This window comes from Macrotis lagotis, chromosome 1, assembly GCF_037893015.1.
Source record: "Macrotis lagotis isolate mMagLag1 chromosome 1, bilby.v1.9.chrom.fasta, whole genome shotgun sequence".
Lineage (NCBI taxonomy): Eukaryota > Metazoa > Chordata > Mammalia > Peramelemorphia > Peramelidae > Macrotis > Macrotis lagotis.
In genome coordinates, this window is record NC_133658.1 from 579,983,337 (window position 1) to 579,998,272 (window position 14,936).

The 14,936-nt window shown below is 40.7% G+C and overlaps 1 protein-coding gene across 9 annotated transcripts in view; it reads left to right on the forward strand.

The window, feature by feature from the left end:
* KALRN (kalirin RhoGEF kinase) overlaps positions 1-14,936 on the forward strand; it is a 1,044,937-nt gene that overhangs the window by 791,281 nt on the left and 238,720 nt on the right. The window contains exon 35 of one of the 9 annotated variants that reach the window (XM_074214689.1): positions 1,700-8,901. The exons of the other annotated variants lie outside the window; for them this stretch is intronic. Coding sequence (XP_074070790.1) covers positions 1,700-1,762 — 63 coding nt within the window. The 3' untranslated portion in view covers positions 1,763-8,901. Of the gene's footprint in view, positions 1-1,699; positions 8,902-14,936 lie in introns of those variants that run through there. 9 annotated transcript variants of the gene reach the window in all.

The following is a 14,936-nucleotide window of genomic DNA, read 5'->3' on the forward strand; positions in this document are numbered from 1 at the left end:
CATAACTTACTCAAACTAATTTAGACTCGTTTGTAACTTGGGGAGTGAGGGAGAGTCCTTTAAACCAGTCAGTAAGATCAATTTGAGATCCCCAAAATCATAAGAACCTAGATTCAGAGCTGGAAGGGAACTTAAATAGGGTCTAACCCCCCCTCCTTTTACAGATGAGGAAAGTGAGGCCGAGAGAGTAGTAAATATCAGAAGAGGCATCTGAATCCAGACCAGGTCATCTGACTCCCAAGCAATGACTCTTTTTACTGTATTGCGTTACTTAAAATTGAGATTCAGAGACATAGGACCAAAAGGAACAGAAGAGATCATCTGATCCAATCTCATCATTTTAGAGGTGAGAAAACTGAATGCCAAAGAGACCACCCCCAGCTAATGGAAGAGTCATGGTAGCCCTATCTTTTGGTAACTGCCAAAGAAATGGTGACAATAAGGGAAAAGTTTATAGTATATTTATAAGAAAGATATACCCAACAGAAAATGAATGAAGTTGTAAGGAATGGAGGTGTCTTTTCCCTTCACAAAGCACAATGAAAAAAAAATATTCACAAAACTCTAAGATTTAGATTCCATTTTATTCTGTTCTAAAAGAGAAAAGAAAAGGATCCTGTTCTCACTTGCACAGCTTTCTCTTTCCATGATAAGGATCTGAGTTATACTTACCTCTTCCAGGTAATCTACTAGTCACTCTAAATGTGGAGCCCTTATGTTGAATTTATGGTTCAATGACTACTCCCATCATCTAGTATCACATTCAGACAGATCTAATAAAGGCATCATGTTAAACTTTAACTAAGAAAGTGACATGGAAAAGGGCCCTGCCTCTCACAAATACAGAAAAAGGGCATCTCCACCTATTGGGTTCAGTTTTATAGAACAATAGGCCACAAGATAATCTTTCTGAGTATATCTGTAAGATAAATTGGCCTATATGTGAAGGTCTAACTGTTCAAAGCTTTCTCCAAAACCTTTTTTTCCAGAAACTATAAAAATATAAAGGGAAAAACAGTACACTCAGGAATATGTTCTTAAGCATATACAGTGAATATGACCCAGTTAATTTAAGGAAAATTTTCTTTTTAGTGAAGAATAGGGAGTACATGGGTCCCTGGAATACTAGGAAGAAACATAAACATGAGTTAAAATACTCAAAGTTCCTAAAAGAGTTTCACATTAAGTTTATCCCAACTTTGTAAAATTCTGCTCATGCTTTAAGGAACTTTATGAAGCAAGTGCTACTTACTCCTCGGTCCAGGCAGAGCTGCCATGAGGGATTGACATGCCTAATGGAGATCTAGGCTAGCCAGATAGTTGAACGAGATTAATAAAGACCCCTCATTTGAGTCCTTAGAAACACTTGATTAGATCCTTCTTACTTTCCTTCATCTACCCTGTCCTCAGAGTCCCCAGGGAAGAATGCTACAAGAAGCAGAGAGGAGACCTTCTAGGGAAGAGGAAAGTGGTCATAGAGTGATACATCCCACCTCCCCTCCTCCACTAATTTCTCCCCCTGCTCCCACCAAATCTATTGCATATTTATCATGTGTCCTGCTGTAACTATTTAGGTTACCTTGATTGCAGTAGGTTGCACGGGTTATCTTATTCTGTGTTATGTGAGGTTCATTGAATCTCATGCAGACTGATGCAAAATAATATGCAAATCACAGAGCCCAGGCCCTTTTCTTAACAGGACTACAGCATTGCTCCTCGGTGGCACCTGGGACCTGGGGATCCTTTCTCTACTTACGTTTAGCGCACAGCCTGGGACTTGTCCCTGCAGCCTCACCGGGTTAGCCGTGCCGCCGTTGGGACCTCCCGCCTGGACTCCCACCACCCACTCCTCTTGGGACTGCCCTGGCAGGGCTGGTGTGGGCACAGCCACCTGCCTAGTGGGAAACATGCTCCAGGCAGAGCCTGCCCCTCCTGGGCTGTGGGCTCGTCCGGTGGGCTCGGGTCCCCTGTTCTGCCTCTGGGTGCAATTTGAGGTTTTCCTCTACAAAGCTTGAGATGGTGGGAATCAGAGACAGGCTCCATGGCCCAGTGTGTCCTCAGCACCATCATTCCCTCCCCACGCAGGTCCAGGGTACCATTCTAGGGAGGAGCAGAAAGGGAGGGTGAGTCAATGAGAGGAGGAGGCAGTTTTTGAGGTTTTTGTCCCCTCCTGGTCTCCTATCCCAATACATGTCAACCTCCCTGAACCTAGGGACAGCCCACCACTCAGACAGAGCCTGCCTCCTCTCATATTGTGGGAAACAATGAGAAAAGTGGTCGTGGGGTGGTAGAGGAGGTGACATGAGGTAGAGCAGAAGGGCTTAGCCTAGCCTTACCAAAAGTTTGCCAAAATCATTCAGCCATAGAAAATTTGCATCAATCCACCTGTATTTTTCCAGTACCCCTTTCTGCCTCCCCTTGTATCCAGATGCCTGTGTTTAGACCCTCCCACAGTGTCTCTTTGCTTCAAATATATTCAGATACCCACCCCCACCCCCATCCTCCGAGTCCCAGGAAAGACCCTCCATGGAAGGGAAAAGCAGAGATGAATCCACCCCACCCCCGGGAAAACCCAATTCAGGAGGAGGGAGGAGGCCAAGGATCACTTACTGAATCCCATTTCCTTATTTTCTGGACTCATTGCTTTGTTTTCAGGCCTTGTTTCTTTTAGGTTCAGTTTTCATTTCCATGGCTAGGTTAGTTGGGGGGAGGGGGGCATTCCCATGTGTTTCCAAAGTTTACACTTCAGCTGTCTCCCAGGCTTATTGTGAGGATGAGAGACCCAGTGGCTAACCAGTGCCCAGAGCTTTGCCAGAGGCCAGTATCCCTCGAAGCAAAGCCCAAGCTCTAGAACAGTACCTGGCTCAAGAAAGGACCCCGGGGGGTTGTACTTGACCAAGAATCCAGGGGTCCACAGCCATATGGGCATTTGCATGACTGATGAGAAGAATCGCCGATGTCTTGTTTGCACATGTCACTTACTTGAATATGTTCCAATAAAATGATTCGAAAGCAGGCTGTTGCTATAAAGTGATTTATAAATCCTTTCTGGTGAGGACTGAGGCCCTTGACCTACAGAGCAGCCACCACCCCTACCCCACCCCCATTCTGCTCCCTGGGAGGACTTGGCCTGGCTGGAGTGGGAGGTATCAGGGGATGGGTTGAGCTTGATGTGGGCGATGGTCACAGCAAATGGTCTCCCAGAGGCAGCATTTTCCTTTCCTGTTGCCTAGAAACAGAGTTTACATTCTAGGGTGGAAATTACCATATGGAGCCAATGATTTTTTTTTTAATTTTTGAGGCAGGCATCGGGTTATAGACCTGCTCTGACATGGAGCAAACAAGAGAAAGAGGAGGAGGAGGAGAGAGAGAGAAAGACAAAGATTTCATGTTGTTCTATTCAGAAATAATTCTTAGTAAATGCCCACATTAGCAGATTGAGTTGTGAAATTGTACCTTTTGTGCAATCAGATCAGTTTGGGAACTGGATGGAACCTTAGAAATCATTTAATTCAAGTCCTTCATTTTAGGTGGGGAAAGTGACTTTTCAAAGGTCAAGCTACCTCAGGTTGCAAATACACCACAGTCTAAGCCTACCATTAGATTGCTATCTGATAGCAAGAAAATCATATTTCCAAAAGTAGATATTCTGAGATGTCTTGTTTTCTTGGTCCTTTTGTACACTCCAAGAGCTATCATGATATAATCTTAAGAGCAATCATGGATACTGGGTCAGATCCTGATAGGCTCACATCTTTCAGTCAGATATTAGATTTGTGATGTGGGGCAAGTCACCTATCTTATCAATGATGAAGGAGGAAGATTTTCCTATGCCAGTGAAATCACATATCCATTTCTTATTGTCCCCTCCTCCAAAAATCTACCCCTCATTTAGATCCTGTCAGGATAGTAAACTAGTAACTTAACAAGTGAATATCAGTTGGCCCTTGGCATTTTTTCTTTTCAGAAAAGGGTTCAGGGCAAGGTAGGAAAGAAGGGATTACTAGGAACCCCATGAACACAGTAATCTTGTCCTTATACATCTCACACCTGAGTCATGGGAGATTCCACATGGAGAGAAAAAAAGGGAAAAGCAGTTGGCTTCTATTTATCTACATTCAGCTAAGTTTATGTTACAGATGGGGAAACTGAGTTCCATAGATTGACATTACAACTAATTCAATCATGACCTGAGAAAAGTCAGAGTCAAGCTGTCCAGACATCCATAACATAAGACTTATCTTTAGCCTAAGATCCAGCTTTAGATTTCCCCCACCGTATAGAGCTCACCCTTGCTAATTTAGCTCAACAGAACATTTTCTGTCTGTCCAGGCTGTGCCAAGGCAGCCTACATCTGGTTTTGTGCACTCTTCCTGTGAGTTTTGAGTTTCTCTTCACAGGTCTCATATTTGATGAGTCCAGCAAAACAGAGTAATATGGGACTGTGACAGTAATGCCAACCACATGCATAGGACCAGAGCTTACTTAGCCCCTTAGGGCACAGTGCTAATAAGGCCAGGTGTAATTATCTTTAGATTATCTAGATTTGCTCCATTCTACAACTGTGTATTGGACACCCCACACACACATACACACACCCCATAGATATTAATCTCATTAATTTATAATATTTATCTCCCAAGTACCCCCATGTGAACACACTCAAAATTCAAAACTGTCTATTAATAGAGAACAATGGTCATAGTCCCTGCCTCCCCTCACACATACCCCCCAAAACTAAGGTGTACTCATTTCTGTAATAAAAATGACAAACATATACATAGTACCTGAAGATTTATACCAACCCACTTAACCCATGAGGGAGTTCACATCTTAGAATTTCAGTTTTACAAAACAAGGAGTTCTAAGACCCACTTAAATGACTTGCTAATAATCACATAGTTTATAAGCACCAGCACTTGGATTCAGTACCCTGTCACCTGAAACTGAGATCAGGACTTATTCCATTGGAATAAGCCTCTCTATCATCAGTCAGTCACCATCATCATTCCTTGTTCAATCATGTACTCAAGGTACCAGAGGGAATAAATAAGACTCAGGCCCTACCCCTGGCATCACCCCAGTATAAGATAGGCAGTGATAGGGACAAGGATATAGGTGACAAAATTAAAACACCAGATGCATCAATCTGCAATATTTCTCATGAATTAACCAAGTTCAGGGTCATTGCATTTGCAGAGTGAAAAGCAAGTCTAAGAACATTAATGTACAGGTCCCTTAGGATGATTACTTGCGAGCTAGAAGGGAACTGAAAGGTCATCTAGTCTAATACCTCCTTTTACAGACAGGAGAAGTGAGCTACCCAAAACCATCCAGTTAGGAAGTAAGTAAATTGGGACCCAGGTCCTCCAACTCTGAATAAAATACCATTCCAACTATACCTAGGCTTAGTTTGCAATTTACTAATCTCCATTTTCCTCCTTCCCACACTATGCCTATTCTTACAGATGTAGTCTGGGCAGATGAGGGAGGAATCATTGGTCAAATGTGGGGTCCTTCAAGGCAACAGTCTCAGGACACTAGAGTCTGAGACTGCCCCCAAATCCTTCAGGGGCTGTTCATAACTTAGATGTGCCAACTTTGCAAACAGGTTTAGCTCAAATAACTATAGAGACAGAGAGACAGACAATGCCAAATCCTAAATCTGTTTCAGGAATTGAGTTCTTCCTATTTTAATTGGCTGCCTAACTATCTTATTTACACTTGATAAGATTTCATATATGCTCCTTAAGTCTATTATGACAAGGTTTGACCCCCAGTGAATTCTCAGCCCCCAGGAAATTTGAGCTCCCCTGATTACAAGAGAACAGGGCCTTGACTGTTTTTATTGGCAACTCGGCTAATGATAAGCACATCCTCTTTTAAGAATGACACTGCTTGGAGATCACTCTCCAAACCATTTCTTTGTTGGCAGATTGCAAAGCCAACTCAACTAAATGATTTAAGAGGTAGCAGACCCTCTATCACCACTACACGCCCCCCAAAAAAATAATAAATCCACTTCTCTTTCCAGTGAAATAATTGATATTCTGAACTGAATCTACACTGCAACCAGAAGGCCCAGTGAAATTGAAAACATCCTTGGGAAAAGGCCAGAGCTCTTTTATTCCTTTAGCCCAGATTAATTGATGCAATGCCCTACCCATTGTTCACAGGGCTAGCGAGAGTTGGATGCTCAAGTACTCATGGATCAAGGACCTATAGGAGAGCCTCATGACAGTCAATGCAAGGGTACCATGAGGGCCCACCTAGGACTGAGGACTGGAAGAAGAAGGAGGTTGTAGGAGTAGAATGGGAGGCATTGATGAAAGTCTTTAACAACTTCACAATTTTGCCTTGGAAAGCATGCTAAAATAGGAGGCAGGAGGCCAGACATCTAGTTTCTTCTCTACTGCTTAGGGCCAAGGTGGGTGGTGGATTGCATAAGCTCTTTAGGCCTCAGCTGTCTCAACATGGGATTGATCAAAGCCTGGAAAGAGATGCAGTCCCCATAGGGATAGGAGTTCAGGAAAGCACCCAGAGGAAGATGCTACAAAAGCATCATAGATTTAGAATTAAATGGGAGCACAGAAGCCATCTAGCCCAACCCCCTCATTTTACAGATAAGAAAACTGAGGCCCAGAGACTAAGTGACTTGCCAATCAGTGTCATAAGATCATAGGATTATAGATTTAGAGCTACAAGGAATCCAAGAAGGTCCTTAGAAACCCAAGCTTCATTTTACAAGATAAGAAAACTGAGGTCTAGGAAGCTTAAATGATTTAATGTTATACATTATATATTAACATATATTTCTAGGGTGTCAAATTTTTATAGGTAGAAGAGATTTGAAGGGATCATCTGATCTAGCCCCTTTCTTCAAAGCTAAACTACCTGATCAATCATTTAACCCCTCCATTTGGCCTCAGTTTTCCTATTTGTAAACTCAAGGAAGGGGTTGGACTAGATGGTATTGGGAATTCCTTCCAACTCTAGAGCCATGGTTTGTGATATCTTTCCTACTCAAAGAACAATGATTCTATATATGAAGCCTCCAAAGAGCTGTGAGGCTTTCAACTTAAAGATCCAATCCTAGGGTATTTTGAGAAGCAAAAACATCTCCCTAAATGATGATGGTTCCTAAATAAGGTCTCAGGAGATTATGTGACATCATAGGGAAGATGGACTTGTTGGCTGTCAGATGAAGGCTTAAGAGACATGAAGGGGTCACTTCAAAGAGTACTTTGCCAAGTTTTGCCAAGGGAATCTATTTCTAACCAGTCAATACAGAACATGGAATAGAACTGAGGGTCCAGGGACAGGTAAATTGTAGCTATACCTTCATCCCAATTATTTAAAACCAGAAGAGCAACACAGAACTAGAGATGCAAACTCAGTTTCATGCTCACAATACTAAAACATTAGAAATGCAAACCTGTCAGAAAACAATCCAATAAAATCCAAAGGAAAATAAAATTAACTTCTGAAGTATATGCGCTATTGCTCCATTTTAATTAGCATAGATAATTGAAAGCCAACTATATTTCTAAAACATGTCTCAGCATGAGTGGGTTCTGTCGTTTGATAGCCAATGAATCATGTCATCAGCCATCTGAGCACATTTAAGTGCTCTGAAATCACAGCAGCAGAATTCAGATCCATCCCTCCCCCTACCTGCGTCTGTGATCTCTTCCATAAGTGATGACCTTATGAAAAACTCTTGTGATTATCTCCATTCCCATAGTGCTTTGAAGACTGCCAAACACATTTCCACATTGTTCTTGAGCCTCCCAACAAATCTCTGTTATCATCGTCCCCATTTTTCAGCTGAAGAAATAGAAGCTTAAGATAGATTGAGTTACTTTCCCAAAGTCACATAATTAGTAAATGTCAAAGACAAGCTAGGATTCTGAGTTTTCCTGGGTCTATGCACATCATATTTTTCACTCTACCACATTGCCCAACATCAGCAGTGTCTTCTGAAAGAGCGACAGATTGCTCCAATAATCATGCAACCACAAAATTTATAAATTTCCTATCTAGTACTGGCTTCACTTGCCTCCCCAAATTGTTAACAGGGGAGACTAATAGAATGCTAGGACTAGCTAATAGCTTATCTATTCCAAAATCATTTTATACAAAGTAAGAAACTGAAGCCTAGGGAAATAAAATGTTTTGCCTAAGGTCACACAGCTAGGAACATGGGATCTTGAACCGTTGTCCTCAAAACCCAGGTCACAGCTTTTTTCAGTCTGACATATTGTGGTCAGGTCTGCTACTGGCTATGCTATCCAACCCAACAATACAGTTGAACTACCTATCAATCATGGATTAATCAATAGAAAATCTTGGGGGGGGGATTTGTTTTCCAGTTGGAACTAAAATAACCTCTAGGGGTTTCTTTCAGCACTAAGATTCAGTGATGAGCTAAATGATGGGTTAATTGAATGTCAGCCTGAGTCAAACATTATTAGGAAAGGATATCTCCTGGGAGGGTGGGATTGGGAGAGGACATTAATGTGATCCTTGGACACATACTGACTAATGTGACAGTAATGTAACACCTGAAAGTGGATTGGGGAGCAGGTAGGGCCAGCCAGGAATAAAACATTGATCAAATAAGTTAATATTCATAAAGCACTTAGCACAGTGCCTATTGTCTTGCCTGTTATAGAAATACTAGCTATTATTAATATTAATATTATTAAATATAGACTACAAATAATTCCCAACAGAAAGGTGAATGTCCAAAGTAAAGTATTCTGGTTTGAAAGATACAGCAAGGCTATGTATTGTAGCTAGGTTGGCAAGCCTTAAGCATACTGCCCAAGTGTGTTATTGAAAACCATTATTTTCATGTCTTAATTAAAAATGGCAAATGACAAATCAAGTTGAGAAAGAAGTGGCTTTGGGAGTGGGGGGAGGGGAATGGGGGGGCATCACCAGAAGAACAAATCTAGTGGGTGTGAAAAAACCCTCATCTGTTCTTTTCCGCCCTTCTAACATTGGAGCCAGTGTTTGGCTGCAGTTCATCTGGCCTTAGCCAAATACCAGTTGCTTTATAACAAAAGAAACAGAAGGAAAATTCTCCTGCCCTGAGGCATTCACCCTTAACTTGGCCAAGTGGGAAGAGAATTGGATTGGAAGTCAGGGGACCTAGGTTCAAATCCCATCTTTGCCATGTGACTTGGGAAAAGTTTACCATTCTGAATCTGTTTCCTCAACTATAAAATAGGAGAGTTGAATTAGAGAATTTCTAGGACCATTCTAAATCTATATTAAGAATTCTTAACCTGGTATAATTGGCCCTTCAGGAGGTCTATAGATAGATTTGGGTGAGGGACATGACTTTATAATCCTGTGCAATTTATTTGTGCTTTTAAAAATAATATTTGTAGGTTTCATCAGACTGCCAAAGGGATATTTGTCGTCACCACCCCAAAAGTTTAAGAACCTCAGCTCTGAATCCTGTGATCTAGTAGGAAGATAAGAGCTACATACATTGAGACAGATCTTAGAAAAATAGGAAAATTCCAAAATTTAAAGTGTGTAATTGCCCTGAGAACTACTCCAGCCCATCAGAGACCAAGTCTCTTTCAGCAGCCTAGAGAAACCTACACTCATTGGCAGCAATCTGAAAATTGTTTGCTCCAGAGCATCACACTAACCAAAAAAAATTTGTATTGGCCCCAACCCCCCATGCAGAAGGAAAAGAGGAAGAGAAAAATATAGTTATCTCTCAATTAACCAAATGCAAAATCTTCATAATATCCCTACCCTGGCAGGTAAATTCATAGGATCACAGACAAAGGGACCTCAGAGGTCATCAGCCATTTAGGCCAGCTAAGTGGTACAGTGGATAGAGTGCATGAACCTAGAATCAGGGAGACCCAAGTTCAGATCTGCTGCAGGCATATATGAACTTTGTGGTCCTGAACAAAGTACAACTAACCTCTTTCAGCCTCACTTTCCTCATTCACAAAAAAAGGGACATGGACTCAATAGCCTCCAAGTTTCCTCCAATTCTCAATCAATGGTTCTACATTTCCAAAGTCCCATCTTAAAGAATAAGAAATTGAGACCTAGGGATGTTAAGTGACTCATGGGTCCAGGTTATCCAAGCAGTGGTTGAACTTAGGTTCTTGAATTCTCAATCCAGTGTCTTTTCCATTGTTTAGAGATCTCAGGCTAATATTTCACTAGCATTGGCTATCAATTCAAAGTATATCCAACTCATTGGCTTATTTCCATTATCTCTGCCACCAAGATTTTCATCAGCCTTCTTATATGAACTCTAGACCATGGTCAGATGGGGCAGTGCCAATGACCATAGCTTTTCAGGAGCACAGGATGAAAGAAGACTTTTGAACAGCTCCTCACAGTGCTGCTGATAGCTTGGGATCAGCCCTAAGGATCTTCTAAAAAAGTCACTTTGGACTTACTTTCTCACAAGACTAAGCTAAGACTGATAGACTCTAGAAAATCACACAAGGACAAAATAAATACATATTTATGTGTATGTATTTATGCATGTACAAATATATATATATGAGGGTATGTATACACATACATAACATATACATATTGTGTGAGTGTGTTTGTGCACTAATATGACTGACTTGGGCTAAGGGGAAGGATTCCATTGTTGTTCAGGTTTTTTTTTAGTGTGTACAATTCTTTGTGATCCCATTTGGAATTTTCTTGGCAAAGATGCTAGAATGGTTTATAATTTCCTACTCCAGTTCATTTTACAGATGAGAAAACTGAGGCAAAAAGGGTTACATGACTTGCCCAAAGTCATCTAGCTAATAGGTGTCTGAAGCCAGATTTTAAGTCAGGGGAGAGTCTTCTATGTACTCTATGTGCTCCACCACCTAGCTGCCTATCTGTCTGTCTGTCTTTCATCTATTTAATGAATATATCAACACATTAAAATCAGATGAGAGGGCAGCTAGGTGGTGCAGTGGATAGAGCACTGACCCTGGAGTTAGGAGTACCTGAGTTCAAATCCGACCTCAGACACTTAATAATTACCTAGCTGTATGGTCTTGGGCAAGCCACTTAACCCCACTGCCTTGCAAAAACCTAAAAAAAATCAGATGAGAATTGTATTTTAATTTGATTCAGATCCCACTTGGGAGCAATGTGCATGTGGCCCATGATGCACACATTTGAAACCACTGACTCTAGAATTCAAAATGGGATTGCTTCGACCCTGTGCTCCTAGAGATGCTCCATCTACAGGGTGAACCCATCAGACCCTTCTACAGAAAAGTTACTGACCAAGACTCAAGAGAAGCTGGTCACTAACCTAAAATAATCATGACTGATGGTTTCTATAACAAATACTTCTATAACAAATACCCACTCCTCTGGGTCTAGGATTGCCAAAATTGCAGAGAACATTGTTCATGCCCTCAGATAGTTTGTATTTTTCTTGGGAAGCCAGGACAAACAGGAGTCTGATATAGCAGACATTAGACTTGGAGTCAGGATGACCTGGGTTTGAATCCTACCTCAGATATTGACTCACTAGCTGTGTGACCCTAGGTAGGTCATTTAACTACTTGAACTTCAAGTTTTTCATCTGTAAAATGTGAGAATTCACTTCATTGACCTTGAAGGGAATTTCCAGATTGAAATCTCAGGTCCTATGGTCCAATGAATTGATGGGGCTCATTACAGATACAGGATGAGATTGCAGCAGGCTATTTTCCTGTAACTCTCCATTAAATTTTTCACAGGAAAAACCCACACTCTGGTCCCATGGACAGCATGGCTAAAACATTCAGACTAAGTAGGACTGAAAAAGAAAATACAGTTGTTTGTTTTTTTTAAATTACTTTTCTTTTAAAAATAACTCTGCACTAGGAATCTCTCTTAACTTGATTTAGCTACTTCCCTAGCTATGTGAATTTTAACATTCCTGAACCTCAGATTTTTCTTTTGTAAAATGATAAGTTTAGAATAGATTGTCTTTAAGATTTTAACATTCTATAATCCCCCTTTTAAGGCAATTAGGTGACAAAATAGTTAGAACACTGGGTCTATAAGTCAGGAAGACTCAGGAAGACACTTCTTTAATTCATTTCCTCAATACAATGTAAAACATGTATTATGAACTTATAGTGTGCAGTTCTGCCAGGTCATAACCAGATCCACCTTCAGTCATCCTGATTCATATCTGGCCACTGGACCCCCTCACTCAAATCCAATTCATGTGCTTGTCACGGCATCATGTCATAGTCTTCTTCGAAAATGAAGGACAAACTTCAAGTATATATAAAGTTTAGGTAAGAAACACTCCTTGTTGGAGCTCATATTCTAGTAGAGAAAAGTGAGCTAAACATTATACATGAGATCTGTTCCCATATAGAACCTATCCTTTCACTGATGTAGGGAAAGTTTTAGTGAGAAAACCACATCAACCAATTCAGGTCAGCACTTTCTTCGCAATTTATAACCTTGAGGAGAAGTGACTTGTTCTGGATCCTAGAGTCTGCATATGGATCAGATATTCCTGAATAAAAGACCAATCTTCCATTGTTTCTGCCACATTTCCTCTTCTGATGTTGCATGATATTGAGAAATACAAAATCTGTGAGGTCTGGGAGTTGAGGATGGGGAGGAAGTCATTGCCATTTGGGAAATTAAGGAAGACTTCTTGAAGGAGGTAACATTTTATTTTAAAGAGTAGATTTCCATAGATAAGGGTGGGGGTAGCCAGTCCAGGGACAGAATAATGTGAGCAAAACCAGAGGGGCATGAGACCAGTGAGTGATCAGAGCTACAGCTGGAGCAGAGAATGCGTGGAGAAATGAGATAATTCTGAAAAGGGATGTAGTATCTTATTGTGAAGGCCCAAAATTCTATTTATGGTCAAACAAGAACTCCTCCTGGTTGATTTTTCATGCACAGACTGGTCAACCCATTGATCAGCAGCCTCCTTGTCAGAAATTGTAACCTCTTTTTTCATAATTTTTAAGAAAAAATGAAGTTATTTCTCATAGAAATGTTTAGAATCCAAAAATCTAATCACAGCAGCTTTCTGAAAGAGGAGAAAAGAACAGAATCAGACTTCTCTCACCACATGTCCTGAGACCTTGAAAGAGATTTCAAATTCATTACACAGAATGGTATAGTGGAATGGGTTTTGACTTTTGAATCAAATGGTCTGAATTCTACATCTTTTATAGGAAATTTTCAGAGGAAATTCCCTATATCAATACACCTTCAGTGCAATTTATGGTTTTCAAAAGGAGCCCAAAGAGTAGAAACATTAAATGACTTGCTCAGGATCTCACAGCCAGTAACTGGTGTCAGAGGCAAGACTTGAACACAGGTCTACCTGACTTCAAGGTCAGCTCTCTGTCCACTATGCCATGCTTCCTTTGAGAAAAGAGTGAAAATGATTCCAAAAGATACAAGAGAAGTTGGGTCCTGAATTTGACAGTTGAGTATAGAGCTGTTAGATAGAACTTTGGAGTTTATTATAAGATTTTGAGTTTGGGGGGACAATAAGGCAAATGGTACAATCCAGAATCAGAATTGTTTGGATAAGAGAGAAGGGTTGTAGTCAGGAATAGAGTGGCTCTAAGTTCTGCCTTCTTTTTGTTGAATTTGAGTTGATGAAACAGTTGTCATTACCTCCTGAGACTGATTCATTCTTTATCTAACAATCATACTCTTTGAAATTGCCCTTATTTGTAATACTATAAACATTTCCCTACTTAATTTTTTAAATAAGGACATAATATTGAGAAAGACCTTCAGTATGTTGACTAGCACCTTACGGTGGTGGTGGCAACCGTATGAAAAGATAGAGCTGACATCACATAATATGGATAGGCATAAACAAGAAAAGTGTTTCACATTTTTTCTATCTCCAGTTTAGAACAAAACCTAGCACATGGCAGGCATTTAATAAATGCTAGTTGGCTGACCAACTACCATCTGCATTGTTAGGGGAAACAGACAAAATCAATGGATCAAGATCCATTTGAGTATTATGAGTAACATGGAGCAAGAATGAAAGAAATAAAAACAATTCAGGACATTTCACCACTTTTTCTTAGTAAATAACTACTCTTGTTCAACTGCTTCATATAACTCAGGGTTTACTGATCAGGTCTGAGAAGAACTCACCCTTAGCTCTTTTATTAAAACTGAAAACCTTCCAGTCTGATATTTCTTTGTTTTTTTAATTTAATATTTATTTATCATTATTTTGTACAATTTTTTATACATTAATAAAATATTCTTGTTTAAGAGTAAACAAAATACCTCCTCCCCCCAAAAAAATATAGACTCACTTAAGTGATAAAGTAAAGGGGAGAGAAAAAAATTAAAATTAAAAATAATAGTAATAGTTGTAGGTATGGCCAGGTGGTGCAGTGGACAGAGCACCAGCCCTGGAGCCAGTAGCACCCAAGCCCATATCCAGCCCTGTACACCCAACAATCACCCAGCTGTGTGACAAGTAAGCCACCCCAACTGCACTGCCCTGCATAAACTAAAAAAAGAAAAAAAAACCTAAAATAAAATAAAACAGTAATAATAGTAGGGGTGGCTGGGTGGTGGACAGAGCACTGGCCCTTGAGCCAGGAGCATCCGGGTCCAAATCTGGCCTCAGACACTCAACGATCACCCTGCTATGCAGCCCCAGGAAGGCCACCCAGCCCCATTTGCCCTGCACCCCCACCAAAATAATAATAATAATAAAAAATGTGCTTCACTCTGTGTTCCAACACCACCAGCTCTGTCATGGGTAGATCACGTTCTTTATGATAAGTCCATCACAAAAGTTACTTCCATATTTTTCCACCATTGCCATTGCTGATCGCAACTCCCGACTTTCATATTTCTCCACTACCATGTACTATATTTTCTCTCTCCTTTCACTGACTCTGCTGTAGGATAGCTGAGTGGCACAGCAG